This window comes from Hylaeus volcanicus, chromosome 2 (assembly GCF_026283585.1).
Source record: "Hylaeus volcanicus isolate JK05 chromosome 2, UHH_iyHylVolc1.0_haploid, whole genome shotgun sequence".
Taxonomy (NCBI): domain Eukaryota; kingdom Metazoa; phylum Arthropoda; class Insecta; order Hymenoptera; family Colletidae; genus Hylaeus; species Hylaeus volcanicus.
In genome coordinates, this window is record NC_071977.1 from 24,809,460 (window position 1) to 24,826,464 (window position 17,005).

At 46.8% G+C, this 17,005-nt stretch overlaps 1 protein-coding gene across 2 annotated transcripts in view; it reads left to right on the top strand.

The window, feature by feature from the left end:
• The first annotated feature begins 5,210 nt into the window (after window positions 1-5,210).
• The window catches only part of LOC128872228 (myocardin-related transcription factor B-like), a 236,121-nt gene continuing 224,326 nt past the window's right edge, over window positions 5,211-17,005 (top strand). The window contains exon 1 of one of the 2 annotated variants that reach the window (XM_054114686.1): window positions 5,211-7,461. In XM_054114686.1, coding sequence (XP_053970661.1) covers window positions 7,422-7,461 — 40 coding nt within the window. In that variant the 5' untranslated portion in view covers window positions 5,211-7,421. The remainder of the gene's footprint in view (window positions 7,462-17,005) is intronic. The other variant, XM_054114687.1, reaches the window with a different exon arrangement.

Here is a 17,005-nt window from a genome sequence, read left to right on the forward strand (position 1 = left end):
CCGAGACGGTGGTGGGACAACGAGGTACTGTCCAGTCTTTTTTCACACGCTCCTTTCTCACGGCCCGTGGCTATTTCGACATCTCGATACCTAAACTCTTACTTTGATCGCAAATGCCCTCCTTCGTTTGCGAAGAAGCTGCTTCATGGCATCGTTTCACTGGTCACCGATAGAAGTTGTCGTTGGTTGTTTGAAATCAGTGTTTACATATTCGTTAAAAATACTGTATCGAATAACATTATTAATTTTGATAGCGTCCCTTTGCCTCGCACGAGATGGAAAATTAAGAGTTCTGTTATCAATGGAAACGATGACTTACCGAACAAAAACGTTTGGCTTTCGGTTGCCATTCGCGGTTCGACCAGGGTGGGGACGAGATGAAGTCGTTACGAAAACATCCCCCGAAACGGCTGTCTCTTTGATTCACCGTTTCCTGCGGCTCGACGGCCGATTTCGTTGTATTTTCGTCCACGTGCGCTCTTTCCACATTTCGTTGGCCCCTCCATCGTGCTTTTCCTCTCGACCCCCGATATCCACGGGACCCGTCTTACTTTCTTACGACTCCTTCGTTTCTCTCCATTTTTTCTCTTGCGTCTTCCACTCCTCGAACGTCGTCCACGCGCTCGAAGAAAAACATTTCTCCGTCTGCAAAGCCCTGGTACACAGCCGAGGACGTATTTCATCGTGCTCGATGCGTTACGGGATTTGCGAAAGCCGTGACATATTCGCAACACGCGCGGAGACGTTACCCTTCGCGTCGCGCTACTTGTCTCCTTTCAGATTTTTCTTGTATTCGAGATTATGTCGATGGCTCACGTTGCGATAATAAAACTGCTTGTTCAATTGTAACACGATAATAATAGAATATGGTTACATCCATTATTACTAATTTTTCAATTTTTGTTTCACCATCAAGAAACGTACGGACTAACTTGGCTCCTCCGTTTTTTAGCCTTTGCTTAGCAAAGATGGAGACACCGAGAACTTACGCTCTCGAGAACAAGAGAGTTGCCTCAAGTGCGATTTTCTTATTTAAAGTATCGAACGGCAAGATCATTCCGCGGAGGCGCTCAAAACGCTCCTACAAGAATAGATTCGCTCTTCCTTTCAGACCAATGGTGTACATCGTCGTAGCGACCCCATTAACAGAATCTGCAAACTCGCAAATAGCCTGAGTCGCAGCCTTGACTTTTTCTCAGATTCAGTACGCTTAGATGTTAACGGAACGTTCATTGAAATACATCTGAACGTGTGAGTTGTAACTCTGATCGTCCACGAGTATGACTTTAAATTAAACCCATTCATAACCGAGACGACCGAATCGATAAAACGGAGAAGTAGAAGAACGAGGGAGCTCCAATTGCCACGGGAACACTCGACTCCAGTTTGCTGGGTTAAATTTAGATTTAGCCTGACCGATCGTCGTTGAACCATAATTGGAACCATACGCTCAAATAGCAAGTGGATTTCCCGCACATTTTCGGTTCTCCTGGCTTCCAAAGGAATACGTATTCCAATTTGACCCGAGGACATCGCATACTTCTACCTCAAAAATCCACAGAGGCTGATGCTGATCAAATGCATACCGAACGATAATTTCTAAAAAACAAAAAGTGATTCACCTACTGGACGAGGAAATAAGTTGAATTAATTTGTTAGTAACTCGAGTCTCTCTTCCGCGTTGCCGGCCTTCTACTCGTGTACACGGTGGAGACACAGGGAGGAAACGGTTTCTCCCTCCTGTTGAGAAACAGATGAAAAAGAGGGACAAGTGAAGCGAATCCCTCCAGGAGTGGCTCTCCTCGCGCCTTTATCTCTCGTCATCGCTTTCTCCTCGGCGCGTGATTTACGCTGGTCTTGTCTTCCTTAATTAGGTTAAGGCTCTCGGTCCTCCTTTGCAGTCGGTGAAAAAAAGAGCCCCGCTTCCGATACGACCGCGAAATTCACTCGGACACCCTTGTTAAACATTAATCGAGGCGCTGTTGGTATTGTACCTCGCGCAACGATTTATACCTTAAGCGCGCGGTTTTCGGGGAACCGCTTTTTCGGCGAAATTTATCGCGTATTTACGTCGCTTGTTCTTCACGGTGTTGTTGCAGCGATGTTGTTCCCGCCTCGCGCGAGTTCGCGCGTGCTTTACAAGGTACAGGGTGATTCGAAAATCGTGTCGGTGGATCCTACGACTTCGAAAACCCGACGTGGTGAACGATAGACCCTCTTCGAGTTACGGAATGAGTTACCTCAACGCTTTCACTGCTAAGGTTTCTGTTTCTTCGAATATTCCTGTGGGTTCTGAAAAAATAAAAGTGCAATTTTCAAGATTCGTTTGACTTTCTAGAGCATGTCGCGTGCATTATACTTCAGGTCTAATTTGCGGTGTTTTCGAAGGATTCGACCCAAGATTTTTGAATTCCCTTCAAGTGGAAATAACAAGTACCTTCTTCATAATTTACACTCTACAAGAATACTTTGTTACAAGTGCCTTCAGATTTTTAATTCCGAGACCGCAATCATATACCCCGATTAATTGCGTAATTCGTTCTGGTTTCGGGGTCTTGAAATGAAAACAAAAATTAATTGGCAATTAATTTTCCGACTCCGAGCCGGGGAACAAATTATGTAATTTATCGGAGACACGATTGTGCTTCCAGAGTTAAGATTCTGGAGGCGTAGCCGTGTCACCGATGACAAAAATGCTCGTTAAAAATCGTTCCCTATTATTTACGTTTGCGCTCTTTATTACATCCAACAAAGATATTGTTAACGTTATTCCGGAGTTTTCCTTACGCTAAAGGAATACGGTGAGTCCGCGGACCTCGCCATTCTTGGGTTGGCCAGTGCAGCAACATCTTTGGAATGTCTAACGACCCGTACGACTCAACTTTGTCGCAAAATGTCGTAAATCTCCCGGTTTGTGTGGTTTTTTTTCTCTTCCCACAACGTTCACGGTGGTCAATAAAAAATATAGCAGGATGATTGGCATCGTTTTAAGTAGTAACTGCCTTCTACGTCGCGGTTGGTCAGCCGTTGCGTAGTTGCAGTTGCCGAAGGCCGTTCTAGGTCGTTCGGTAGTTGCCATTAGGCAATGTTTCTCGCGCTGGTTACCTTACGCAGTTAATTCGACGTGGTTTTCGTCCTTGCTAGGATTTAGAACGCTGTTTCTCTCGAATTGTGCCATTTGGTAATCCCTTGTCTCGAAATCTATTATTAACGCCTCCCAAAAATAAACGATTCCGAAGCAGGTACTTACGAGGTGCTCGCCAGGTTAGCTTCTATCGTATCGAACTTAAATTCCTGGATAACAAGACAGTCGTACGCCATTGTCGCGGCAAACGAGCGATACACGCAATCGTCTCGGAACATTCTCAGCGCAATGGTAATACGTTCGTCGCGTGTTTCAGGAGAAACCACCTCGCCATCGTAAAATCCGAGGCCCAGGGATTGTTTTGGGCGCTGGCAGTCGGGCGGACGTTCACGAGGAAAACTTTGGAATTTATGAACTTGTAAGGTACGTTCTTGCATGCGCAACAGCCACCCAGAACTCAATAAAATGTACTTTCGTTACTTTCTCGCGGTCCTCTCTTCTCCCTCCGTGGCCGTGGGGCTCGGGTCGTTTATTTGTTAGCCCGCGCGATAAAACTGCTCGGTGCTTCTACCCGGGGCGCTCGCGAGCACCGCGCCTTTTCATTTAAACGGGCCGCCTCGTAAGAAGAGACGCTGGAAAAAGCCCGTCCGCGGTTCGGCTACGAGATACACCCCCCCCCCTTTTTTTAACGATCGCACTTAAGCGCGCCTTTTCGCGCCGACGTGCGCGTTGCTCGCGAAATTTGCGATCGCCGCGACCGACGACGGTGTTGAGTATAAATACGAAACCTTTAGCAGCGGTGGACGCTTTCGCGGATTCCCTCTTGTCGGCAGGAAGTCCGCACCGTGTTCCGATGAAACTTTGAAGTTTCATTAAGTACCGTTGTAAATTCTCTCCCCAGCTATTCGCGGCTTCTCGCCCTTCTCGTTCATTTTAACGCGTAACGGTAATAATAACCGCTTTTAACGCGATTAATCTTCCCTTAGAAATATCATTTTTATTGCGAGGCGTGTCTCGGTTTAAACAGGTTGAACGGGGACGAGGGTGTGAGGTTACGCCGCACGACGAAAAGAAAGATGCGGATGAACTTTATCCAGATTATTAATTTGCGGTTCTTGTGGCTTCAACTACGCGACGCTATGCACTCCGTCCTTCGATCCGTGGGATTTTTCTCCGTCCGGTCTGGGTCAGTTCGCAATGGCGTCTGCTTTTCGCGAGCGAGCGAGCGCCTGCACGGTCTATGGTCAAACTATAAAGGCCATCTGTTCGCTTTTAGAGTCTCCTTTATACCGCAGGGTGACGTCACACCGAACAAGAGATAAACGAAGAGACGACGAACGCCCACTCGCCGTTCGCTATCGTGCCACCTTGTTTCCTTCCCTCGTTTTCGTCGCCTTCCTCATCTAGTTCGCTGCGTGTTTTCCACCTTGTTTTCTAGGCGTCAAAATCCGCCAGCGGCCGCATTCACCGACGCGGCTGTGTTATATGACCAGATTTTAACGACCGTTCGCCTAATCGTCGCGAACCGAGTTTCGAGGAAAGCTACGCGTGGCTGGAGACGCTTTTGGCTGGCACGGCCACCGCTGGACGTTATTGTCATTCGTAAATCAAGGGGTACACTCGTTTTGAGCTTTATTCTCGCGAAACGCGTCGCAATCTCTGTCCCGAATTCTGTAGCTTAGACGAATGTTCGTCACGACATCCTGGGACGCGTACGCGCTAGAAAAAGTCGCTCCGACCTCGAAATTCAAGGGCATACTTATTTATTACCCCTACGTGTATCTTGTTTTCGTCGGAATAAGAGTAGATCTAGTCCTCGTTCGTTTGTACGATCAACCCACCTATGATTAGATACTTGATAAACTGGGGTTGTACATTCTTCGAGACTGAACAACCCCCAAACCTGTTCACCCCCACCATCACTTTTTACAGCAAGTGTTATACGATATGCGGTCAAAATGATACGCTTCCTCGATAGCAAACAAAGCATGCCACAGAGGTGCAGAAGGTTAAGATACTCGGAAAGTAAGATTCTCTCGTTATCTATCCACCGAGCAGCGATCAAATTTGTCGCGCTATCGGGAGCGCCACGGCGCGGCATTCGGTGGAGGCAATCTGGCGAGCACGTTGGCCCGTAGCCAGAGGCGTCCCGACGCTTCCCGAGAGGGTGGACCGAGTCCATCCGAAGACGGCGTCCCGGCGTCGAGCGTCCGTCAGTGCGTGTGCGACATGGCTGCGAGGCGCTCCGGCGACCTAGACGCCCTCCACCTCGCGATGTGAACACACCCGCAGCGTCCTCGAACGAGATCGCTGAACGTTCATCGACAGTTGCACCCCTTCGTCTCGACTGCGATTTCCTCCGTGCCTCGAGCGGGTCGTTATCCGTTGTGACGCAACGACATCGTGATATCGCGATCCTTCCGACGACGACCTTTGACGATAGTACGTTCAAGGAAGAATTCGAAGAACGCTAGACGACCCTAGCAGAACACGACTCCGATTTCGTGCGACCTCGTTCGATCGTCGATTGGGGTTGCCGCGCACGTCGAGCTTCCGTCGACGATCCGCGGAACGAACTTCCGTGAAATCATCAAACTGGTTCGCGTGCATTCTGTTTACATTTCAAGGACGGTGGCTCGTTCTCAGGGGGTGACGGACCGTTTACACTTCCTGAGAAGTCGCTCTTTTCTTCGTCGTGAATTTAGGTGAACGCGGTTAGTCAAAAGGATTGAAAAGTGGGTGAGGTGATCGACGAGGTGCGAGTACCGAACTGGGGACAGTGTAGAAGTTTCGCGTTGCTTCGTTGCTCGAACTGTGCTCGGGTACTTGGAAATTCTTCGAGGCTACTATACATGAAACGATCGATTCCGGATATGTAGGATCCACCTCGAGCCCACAGGGAAAGACGAAGCTGGATATTAAAAATCTGAAGTTGCGATACTATCTATCTAAGGGGTTGATCGAGATTATTAAACGTGAAGGTTGGAGATTATACGATACGAAGAGACTTTTGATTTGCCGTCGGTACAAAGAATTCATCGAAATTGTAGATGATAAGGGAAAGGAAACGCCTAGACGAATAGATCTAACGTGTTGCCAGGAAGGATCCTAGACGATCTTGTCTCGCGCAAACGAAGCTGAACGTACCATTCCTACAGCGAGATGAACTTGCATTCCCTCTGAAGAAGCTATCGAAAATATGACTTCCAGCGTCTTTTAACATTATACATAGACGCTCACGAATCGTGGACCATCGAGCTCAGACTTGTATATTCTATGGACTTCTGTAGGTCATGGAATCTTGAACCGTTAGTCGAAAATATTTCTTGTATCAGAAGAACGAGTGGAAACTTGTGACAGAGTATTAGTGCGATTGGACTTTTGTAAGCCAACGACTCTTGACACATATTTCCCCTTTCGAAAAGAACAATGTGAACCGTTGACAGAGTGAACTCTACGAAATAGCTAGCTGTGCTCCGGTGCGTACGACGAACATTCGGGAGCCATCCGTAGATGCCTCAGAATTCCATCTCGGTCTCCAAGAAGAAGGAACCAGCGACCGTTAGGTCCTTTGCAGGCTTAGAACTTTCGAACCTGCATGTGAACCTGTTTTCAAACGTGCAAACTGGTGACAGAGCGAACTCTACGTATATCCATCGATTCGTCGACCATAGATGCGTTTGGACACTCGGAAGCGATCGATAAGTGCTCGAGGAATCCACCGGGGACCGCCATCGACGCGACTCATCATTTTCGTTGCAGCATCGTCGAGGCAAGAATCGAATGGCACGTTTCCTTGGCGATAAACATGTCAGTGGTGGACTCTGGGGTCTGTTCGGTGTCGGCGGGTCGCCGTTGATGGACGTTATCCGCGATTCTCGCTGATCCTGGCCGAATGATCGAATCGGGCAGCGCGTGTAATCCGCTGGGGCCGCGCGTCAAGATCGTTTCGGCTGTCGTAGCTTGACAACCGACTGGACAAGTTATGTCGGGCTAGTGACGCGGGCCGAAACTTTGGAGAGAGGCAGATGTGTCTGTCGACGAAACGGTGGCTTCTACTCCGGCCGCGTGAAGAAGAGGAAGCCGAGGAAACAGGCGAAGAAGAAGAGGACGAGGAAGAAGGGGGCCGTGCCGCCGCCGCCGGCGTTGCTTGAAGAGAAGCGCGTGCAGCTCGTCTCGACGCGCTCTCTTCGTCGCTTGCAACGCGTGCAGCTCCCTGGCGGTGTGCACGTGCGTGGCCAGCGTGCGTGCGTGCCCGTGTCTCTGTGTGTACACAGTGTGTATAGTGCAGGAACTCGACGATGGAATATCGGTGAGGTCACGAGGTCACCGCAGAATGCCTGAGCCGAGGGCGAAGCGCTGTAAACACTGTGACGGTACGGCACCCACTGCTTGGACCAACGATCAGCCTGCGGTTTTCGCTCCTCGCCTGCACGGGAGGAGCTCCCTCTAACTATTAACCCACGCTAACCACGATTAATAAAGTTTTTTCTGTGCGTCCCCTTTAACTTTATTAACCTTCACCTTTGTCAGAGTTCCAGCACTGGAGAGTTGAAATCGATGCTTGCATCCTGTGAGGCCCGTGTGGCGTCGCTAACGATGGTTTGTAACCAGGATTAACCCTTTGCACTCGAGGCTTTCTTAGCACTCTATTGCCACGAATGCTAAGCTTCGATTGACTTCGAAGACGAGATCTCTAGTTTGGGATTTGAAAATCAGGTCACCTTTACCTCGCCGACAATCATTTTATTGACACTTTGAGTTCCAATGAAAGTGGACTTCAACTTAAAGTAACGGTAACCGAGAGTCACCTCTCGAGTGCAAAGGGTTAATTGTATGTCTGCATGACTTTGGTCTTTGTTTCATTTTTGTTGGTGTTCGCCGCAAGATTTCAGGGGCTTCCCTGAGTTTGACCGTCATGTTTTTGTCACGAAAGTCGAAGAGAAATAGGAATTATCGAACAGCCGAAGATCGCGTCTTGGCACTTGGCTACATTATGTACGATACACTATTTGCACCTAAAATAGTGCGGGTGGGTCGCAAAGGAGTTCGAACGCGGAGATTCCGGTCGGGCGTGGGTAAAATATAGCGAAAGTCGGCATTCGGAGAAAAATTCGGTTGTTAATTAGGGACGAATGGGAGGCCATTTTATCTGTGGGTCATTTATTCCGCGGCTGTGGCCGGACACTTGGACCAGGCTTGAGGCAGACCAAGGCGAGTGCGCGTAACGCATTCCAATCGGATGGCAACCACGTCCAACTACACTCCCCTCCGCTTCACCCTTGTCTCGGCTTCCTTCTTCTTTCGTCTCTCGCGCTCTGCGCCGTCAGTATTTTTATCCGCGGTTATTCACCCTCTTATCTGCGAATAGAGGCGCCCCTTATCCACCTGGATTCATGCCTTCTTTCCGCCTCGGCTGTTACGCTCCCGTCCCTTTCGATACCGATCGACGTGTTCGGGTCAATATGCGTCTAATTGTATTCTAAGTTGGTCAACCAAAGCTACGCAGACGTATTTCCTCAGCTGAAAAACGTTCCTCGACGCTCTTTGCGAAATCTTTCGTCGCGACGCAGTAGAGGAGTTTGTAGGCCTACTCTGCTCTCCTAATCTAAGATGTCTCGTGATGTTGTTTCTTTAGATGTTACGTTTACGTTGTCTAAGATGTTCTTTAATGTTTTCAGGGAAAACTACGTTCCAATATATGTTTTCTCCATCGACATACGCATCTAGGCATCAGACTTATCGAGTAAAGAACCTCAGAAAAATCTGCTGCAATCTGTTCAAAATCCTTTCTATACTTTGTTTATCATTTTTCGCGGTTGATTTTCACCAAAGACAGTTTACGATCGTCTAGATAGCTCGGCGTAGCAGTTATCATAACTGAAACGAAGAACCATCCAGGTCTGTTCGGTTATTTCTCTGCAAGATAGTTTCGTACGAAATGTTTGCAGCGTTTAGCGTCGAAATTAGTTAACGTGCGGCAGTTTATTTGAATTTCTTTCTGGATTGATCGCCTATGGAAACATTGAAACATTCGTGGATGGTAACGATCACTTTGGGTATTGGCCTGCTTTTTCTTTTCCAGCGATCTTATTCGCCCGTTCGTTTTGCAGCCATATCTCTTTTTGTTTTAGAAAACGTTGAAACGGGATTCGACCAGATGGCCGGGATTAAAAAAAAAAAAGAAAAAAAAAGAACGAAAATTTTGTTCCCACTCCCTGGACGTTTCTGACGTTTCCGTTCCGCGATTATGTATCGTTTGCATCGAGGATTCTTAAACAAAGTTTTATAAATACTGAGCCAGTCGTACGTTTCTCTCCACACGGTATGTTAGGTCTTCGGGTCGCTCTAAACATATCGAAATGCCAGCGGAACGTAGTTTAGTACCATTTGTGATTACAAGTTGGAGATCGTTGAGAAAGTTTGGAACGTTTCGGGTATCTAGGCCAGGGTTCCGGGTTATATAAAAATTCTAGAACGTTCAAGGATTGCTCGGATCTAACTATAGAACTTTAACAGTTTAATCTCCAATTACACTTTGCAAAAGTCTTTAAAGTGGCATTTCAGATCCCGTCCATATCCACGAAGAAGCCTCGAAGAGCTTACTCGGGACAACAATACTTGCGACTTACAAAGCTAACCGTCGACTCAATCTTCGGTTGAAGACAGCCATTGTTTCACGCTTAACAGCATCGGTTGTGCTATTTATCAGCCGGTGCACTTCTCTCCAACACCTGGCAATTTCTTCTGCCAACCGCTTGGCGCAGGACTCCATTTCCGTTTCGTCATCCTTCGGCCACGGTACGAAGTTCGCAGACATTGTAGGCGCGTTAATGACGCTTTTCCGTCTTCGAGACGTCGTCGACGACCGAAACCATCTACCGAGAGAGTCTTCTTTGCCACAAGACCGTCCGAAATGAGGAAGAATCTGAAATAAGAGTGTCTAGAATCGGTTGTTTGTTAAAAGAGAACTGCTTTGGCCAGCCTCGCCAATACCAGAGATTGTGGAGAGCTTAGGAGGAAGTCTAGCTTCACCAGCGATGAATGAAGACGGTCGTATTTCGGTGCAGCCTTTCACGGAACTAATTATACGTATCAAGTGTCCGCGAAGTCGAGTCGATAATGGGTCTAACTCGAAAAGACTTCGAACGCATCGCGGACCGACAGCCAGACGGTGATGTATGGCGCGGGACGGGCTGATGATTGCGAGGAATCCGTTCCCTCGTCCTTCGAGAGCCTCGTCGTTAACGAACGTCCGCCCCTTTTAATTACTTCCATCATTAATCAGCAAGGTGGCCCCGGAGTTAGGGGTGACTGCCCTTCCGAGGGAAGCAAACACACTGTCACGAGTTAATTGACCGACTCGCTGTGAACTCGCGGAGTCAACTTTGAACCAGTCTACCGTGACAGTTTATTTGCGCGTTCGGTGTCTGCGATCCCCCTACGTTTCTTTCTTCGACTTTGAGACGCGTGCAACTTGCAGCAGGATGTTGAGAAACTTACTAAATTTTTACAACGCCGAGTCAAGAATTCCGTGACACCGTCCTCCTAAGGTAACAAAATTTAACTCTCCCCTCCTACGGTGGTTTCTGATCACATATTTAGAGCAGTTAGTACTAACGATGGAACTAATATATCGGTCGCTTTTGATCCGACCGTAGGAGAGGAAGGTTAAATAATACGAATTGTCTCGGAGTAAATATTTTGAAACTTGAAATTGCGCCGTGTCTCTAATCGTTAAATTCAACCGTACGTCTCAACCATTCGAGTAATGTGGTAAGCAACGTTTTTTTTGTATCGTACCGACATTTCGGTACTCGTTATCTCCCTGAAGTCAGTCAGTCTGTTAGTGTTCGGCATCATCATATATATAATCATCTTTTATATAAGGATGCACCAGTCCTTCATCACGGATCATTTGGGATTACGAATCCTGAAGCTACTCACGCATCGAATTCCTCTGGTATGTATCAACGTTTAATAATACGAAATTGTTTTGGATTTGAGAAGATACGAGAGCGATAATAGCAGTCCGCGATCGTTGAATTTAATCCAGCGGCTACATTATGAATTTCTGGAACATTCGGAAAATCGTTCGAAGGAGTCATCGCCATATGTTCGAGGCTCTCAATCTTGCTGGAATGCTGGAGAAATATCGCTCGTTCCGAAATTTCACCTATTTTTTTCTTCAAAGCGAAGAACAGTGAAATATCGTTCCGCCTGGACGATGTTGGCGGTTTTTCTATTTCCGTAACTTTTTATTTATCTATTACATAAGCCCGCGAATATCTCTGATTTTATTCTTATCTTTCGGTATCCTCGCTTTGCGACATTTTTCAAGGCCGCAATTTCTCAATCCCATCGCTAGTGGTTCTCGCGGAGCATCGCGATTCTATAAATTTTCATCTAAAATCATCGCCGTCCACGCGCAAGCGCTACCAGCACTTGGAATTTTTTGATTTACACGAGTTTGCTCCGTGTTTCTATCCGTGGACTCGTAATCGTAAAACAATGTGGATCTCTCCTCGAAGGGACTAGAATAATCGACCGCGTCGAGGTCGTTCCGATTCTGAGTGGATAACCGGGAGAAGTGAAATCTGATTTATAGAGATGACTTCCGAAGGTGAATAGTCCTCGCCTTGGGATGCTTTAACGCACGCCCTCGCGAGAGTTTCGTTAAACAAAGACGAAATGACGGTATTCGATCTTCGTATTTAGGTAACGCGGAATCGTGGTGATTTGTGGTCTGGCATTTGTACCTGTCGAATTAAGTCCTTCTAAATTCGGATGGTGTGATCTAATACATGATTTCCGAAGACCTTAACGAGTAGTTATTAATCGCTTTCGTTTTCAAGCTCGAGATTGTCTTTAGAATTGAAGATAGGTCGTGTTAAATCTATACATTCCGTTTCTCTATTTTAATCGAATCGCGAAGGTGGCTTTGAACTTGAAACCGAATGCGTTTAATAATTCCGCGCGAAGACCTTTGTAAATTAGACATTTAATTTAATGCCTCTTAAAGTTTACTATTCTTTTCGGACAGCTGTTTCAAAAGTTCAACTTACAAAAAAAAAATATTCTTCGCAGTTTCATCGCGTGTATAGCAATCCCGTTGTTCGCTGTCAATTCATAATTCACTTTTCAGAATTCTTCAAAACGTTTAGCGTCGTTCTCCGACTCGAACGAAGTCTATACGACGATACTCGGACTGGGGTGGCACTAAAAGCGATTCGTAGGTTCGGGAATGGATCGTAAACTTGGTGTCCAACAGCTGTCGATGAGAAACAAAATCTAAATTTAAGCCTGACTGGTTCGATGAGATACTTTCTGGTAATCTGGACAATAGGCGGCGCGATTGCAGCATCTCAGAATCTCCGATATATTCATCTGTTATTCCTAGGCGAACCGAATAAACAGTTGCCAATCGATGTATCGTTTCCAGTCACTGTGCGATTCGAGATTACGATAGGCTGTACTTTTTATCAAAAGCGATTCACGATTTATACACCCTTGTAAATTAGACAGCGACGCTGAAACGAATACGATTGATTTGCGATCTAAGAAGACGTAAAACCGTGAGCAAACGTTAACCGACCTTGACAAATAACAAACGAAATTGACTTTTACATGCCATTTCATGGTTTGTAATATAGTGTTATGATTCCGAGACACGTGAGCGCATTTGGGGACGCTCGTACATCGCGAGCAATAATGTATCTAGTAGATGGACAAGTGACAGGTTGCAATCCAAGTTTATTTGGCAATATAAACAATCCTCTAGAATGTAGTCTGTGACGATCCAAGGAGATAGATACTGTACCTATATTAGTAATATATTAGCAATGATAATTACTCATCGTTTCGCAGTTAATTCCTTATGTTCAGTTTTACCCGCAACTAGAAGAACTGTTACGTTTTTCAAACCCTTCGGATGGGACATTCACAGAATCAGTTACGAATAAAATCAGCCACTATTCCATTTAGTGACAAAGTATGCGAATAGCGATGAAAAGGTATCAGCTGCGCGTCGCTAGCAGTTGGATCCTTTTCCAACATTCGTTTACCCTGGCAGTCGACCTTCGCAGGACTATCCATAGGAGAATTTGGCAGCTGACGGCTCTAGAGAAGCCTAGTTCGATTATTTATCGAGACGGTATGCGGGATGCGTGGGCAGCTCTCCCTCGTATTCCCGCTCCTTTTCGACGCTGGCCAGTTTCCAAACGGCGACACCCTCACACCTACGAATTCCTTTTGGCCGAGGAACGTGTGCGTGGACGCCGCCACGTCCGTGTTGCGTGCACCGCTCTTCGGCTCTCTTACGTACACCTCGTGTACGCGTTACGTCGTCGCGATTACGTGTGAGCTTGCGCGCGTCTGGCTTCTGCAAGCTTCCCTCTCTGTTACGTTGCACTGTGGGTATCGAGAAGTTGGCCAAAAGTGCTTCTGCACTTTAATCTCACAATTCTGAGACACCTCAGCTTAGCTTCTTCTCGGTTCGTATCGCAGATTTTAATTTAATTGCGTAGAAGGGGTAATAAAGTAGAGTGAAATCTATGCGACCAATAGGAGAAACGAAGATAGGATTTTCGGATGCATCGAGCACAGGAGATAAGGTTGGGGGAAAAATAAGGTCCATAAACTAGGCTTGCAATTGCCAACTCGTTCTGGAGCCCGACGAATTCCGCCCTCTTTGCTCTTCTCTGTCTCGTTGATTTTAATGCGAACGAGAAGGAGCGACTTGCGTCACGCGTTGTCAACAGCTTGGAGATATAGTTGTGGTCTGTGTTCGGTTTTAGAGTCGTAATTGAATGAACGATGACTAATCCCCCCGGCCGCCCGAAATACGCCAATGATTAAGAGACGAGGTGAGAATGAATCGTATTCTTTATTCATCCACAGGTCAATGCTTGACGACAAACCGGTATTCTTGGATCCTGCTATTACGTCGAAGAACTATAATCGTCAAACAGGAAAATGCACGGTGCATATTAATAGATTTCTCGTAAAAATAGCGGCGTGATGAATCGGCGCGGAGCAGGCCGAGACGAATCTTAAAGACCCCGTATTTTCTAGGATTCGTCGGTCTCGCGACATCCTCTTCTAGTTTTCTCTTCGCCAGGTACATTCCTTTGTCGAAAATGGTTTCCGGTCGCGGATGAATCGTTCGAAAATTTTCGAAACGTCCATCGTGTCGTCTCTCGGCCTTACTTCCTTTTTCGCACCCCATTCTTTTCTCTCCGCGTAACAAAGACGTGTCGTTACAAAAAGAAGAAAAAAAAACGACAAACGAGCAAAAGTTACTTAATCTTTCGGCGTACCTGACAAGCAACGGCTCGATCGTTTTCAAACAATCCCCCCATAAATTTATCCGCCTTCAATCAAGCGATCCTGGCGAACCAGGGCGACACAAAGATCGAGAGCGAAAGGATCGAGGAAAAGAGAGTTGTTGACGATCGGGACAGGTGCTGGTGTGCGTCGCGCGACGATGGGCGCCTTTATCGAACGAGATCGAAGATAATCTCGCCATCTTTCCCATTGCTTTTTTTTCGCCTGGTCCACGGCCGCCCCGCTCCCGCGTCCAGAGCATACAGGCGACCGATCTCCTGTTGGTGTTGGCAACCGTACGCATGGTTTACGTGGTAACAGCTGTGCTCGCACGCACTTTGCTCGCGCAAAACATCGCTAATGGACCGTCAACCTCAACCGAGTCAGGCCCGCTTACGCGTAAATATAGTGGAAGTTCTGGCCGTCGTTCTCTGTCTCTGCCTCTCGCTAGCCTCGACTCTTGTCACCCGTGGATGGAATTTACGACGGCGAGAAAGTTTTCTTGTTCGCGGAAAGTTGTTGGTTACGCGTCCACCCTGGATTTTTTAACGTCCAACATTTCTCGCGCTGGACCATGCGTATCGCTTCTAGTTTAGGACGTAACTAGTTCATCGACTCGCGTAGGAAGTTCCTAGTGGTAAAATCTTGGAAATCTATAGGGGTTGTATTAACCCTTTACACTCGAGGCCTTATTTCTGGTATCTACCAGGAATTCGAGAGACTTTCTTAGCATTCCATTGATACGAATGCTGCGTTTAGATTGACTTCGAAGCTCTAGTCCAGTTTGTGACCGCAAACTAACTGGAGATTTAAGAATCAGGTCACCTTTACCTCACCGACAATCATTTTATTTATGAAACTTCGAGTCATATGAAAGGACGCAAGTAATTTTATATTTGATTATGGCATCCACGATCCTACAGTAAATCGTAGGTCAAATGGTTGAGAGAGTCGCCTCTCGAGTGCAAAGGGTTAATGGCGATGTAGCGTCCACGCCATTCTGTCCACTCCTGTATGCGACTTTGGATACGTCAATGTCATAGTTGCCGAACGTCCAATGTCTGACAGGCTATGCGAACATGTACGCTGTTTAGAGAATGAGGGGGTATGACTGACTCGAAGCGACGTGTCTAGCTGATCTCTGACTCTCGCGACTAATGTGTCCAGGGTAGTAATGTAGCTCGAACTTCGAGGGAAGAACGCCATGGAAGTGGACTGTCTAAACGTAACGGTATCCAACGGTGAAACGTTGTTTGAAGCAGTGGCTCGATAGAACATGCTACCGTGTTATACACACAACTCTCGTTACAAGATTCAGCATGACACAAAGTTGCTCTAGCCGATGTCTGCTTCGTGTTTCCGCTGTTACGCAACTATTCTGTTTCATCGGCCAACGCCGTCCTTCACCTATAGACTCATCCCCTCTCTGGACTTTAACGTTCTCTTTGGGAACAGCGTAACACATTTTCCGCGCCGCGATATATATCTATTCCATCTACGTAAATACGAGGGTATGTCAAAAATGATTTAGACTTTTCATTCTACAATTTATTTACATAAGGCTAAGGTTTCACTAAGCGCATCACTTTTCTACGTAATCTCCCTCCTTATTAATGAACTTTATCCAATGATCATAGAGCTTACGTATTCCTTGCAAATAAAATTTTTTCAGGAAGCCTTTTTTGCGCCGCATTTTGCACATCTAATCTTTATGCGTTACATTCGTTCGGGTACTTTTAAACTTCTCGATTCACAAAAAAAAAACCGACAAAAGGAATCGAATCACTGATCGTTGTTTCTCTTTGCTACTAACTGCTAATAGACCGGCCATGATCTACTCTCAACAGAAGAAAGAAAAATGGCAAAAGTGTAGATTATTTTTGACTTCCTCTCGTAGTTTCGCGTAGTTTAGATCATTTCTCAGATTTATAAGATCATTCCGCCCTATGTCGATGCGTTTGGCGTTATCTCGGATCTAACAGGGCATTGTTCACCTGTTTGAAGTATTAATCGACAAGCGTGATCTTCCGTGAGCAAACAGCCAGCCGTTTGCCAGCTGATCTATCCTAAACTATCCATCGTACAGTCCGACGCTGTTACCGAGGGTAGTACGCCAACTTGACCCGCGCAATATTCTTCTATTGTAGTCTAATATAAAACCAGGAAGTGTTCCGAATAGACCACAGGTCCGAGACCTTCGATCCGGTTGGTACCACACTTGTTCTCTCGCTAATTATACCTGCGTATATAGAATACATATTTTGCAAGCGTCATGAATGGCACCACGGGATGAATCATCGTATCTATCGCGCTCGCCAGTGGAATTCGAGGTGGACGCCGATACCGGGGCACACGGGCGGATAGGTGGTGCGCGCAGACGCGCGTGTATACGTGCACGAGATGTGTGCCGAAGCTAAACATTCCGCGGAGCATTCACCCTGGCATTGCTGTAAAAATAAACGGATCGCCAACGGTGTATATCCACCTCGTCCCCGAGGTCTCCGTTTCGTTTACGATACCACTGAACCGAAACCCTGCGTTGCGTCTCTTCCTGCGGCCTCATCCACCAGCAGAGACCTTGCACCTGGTCCCTTG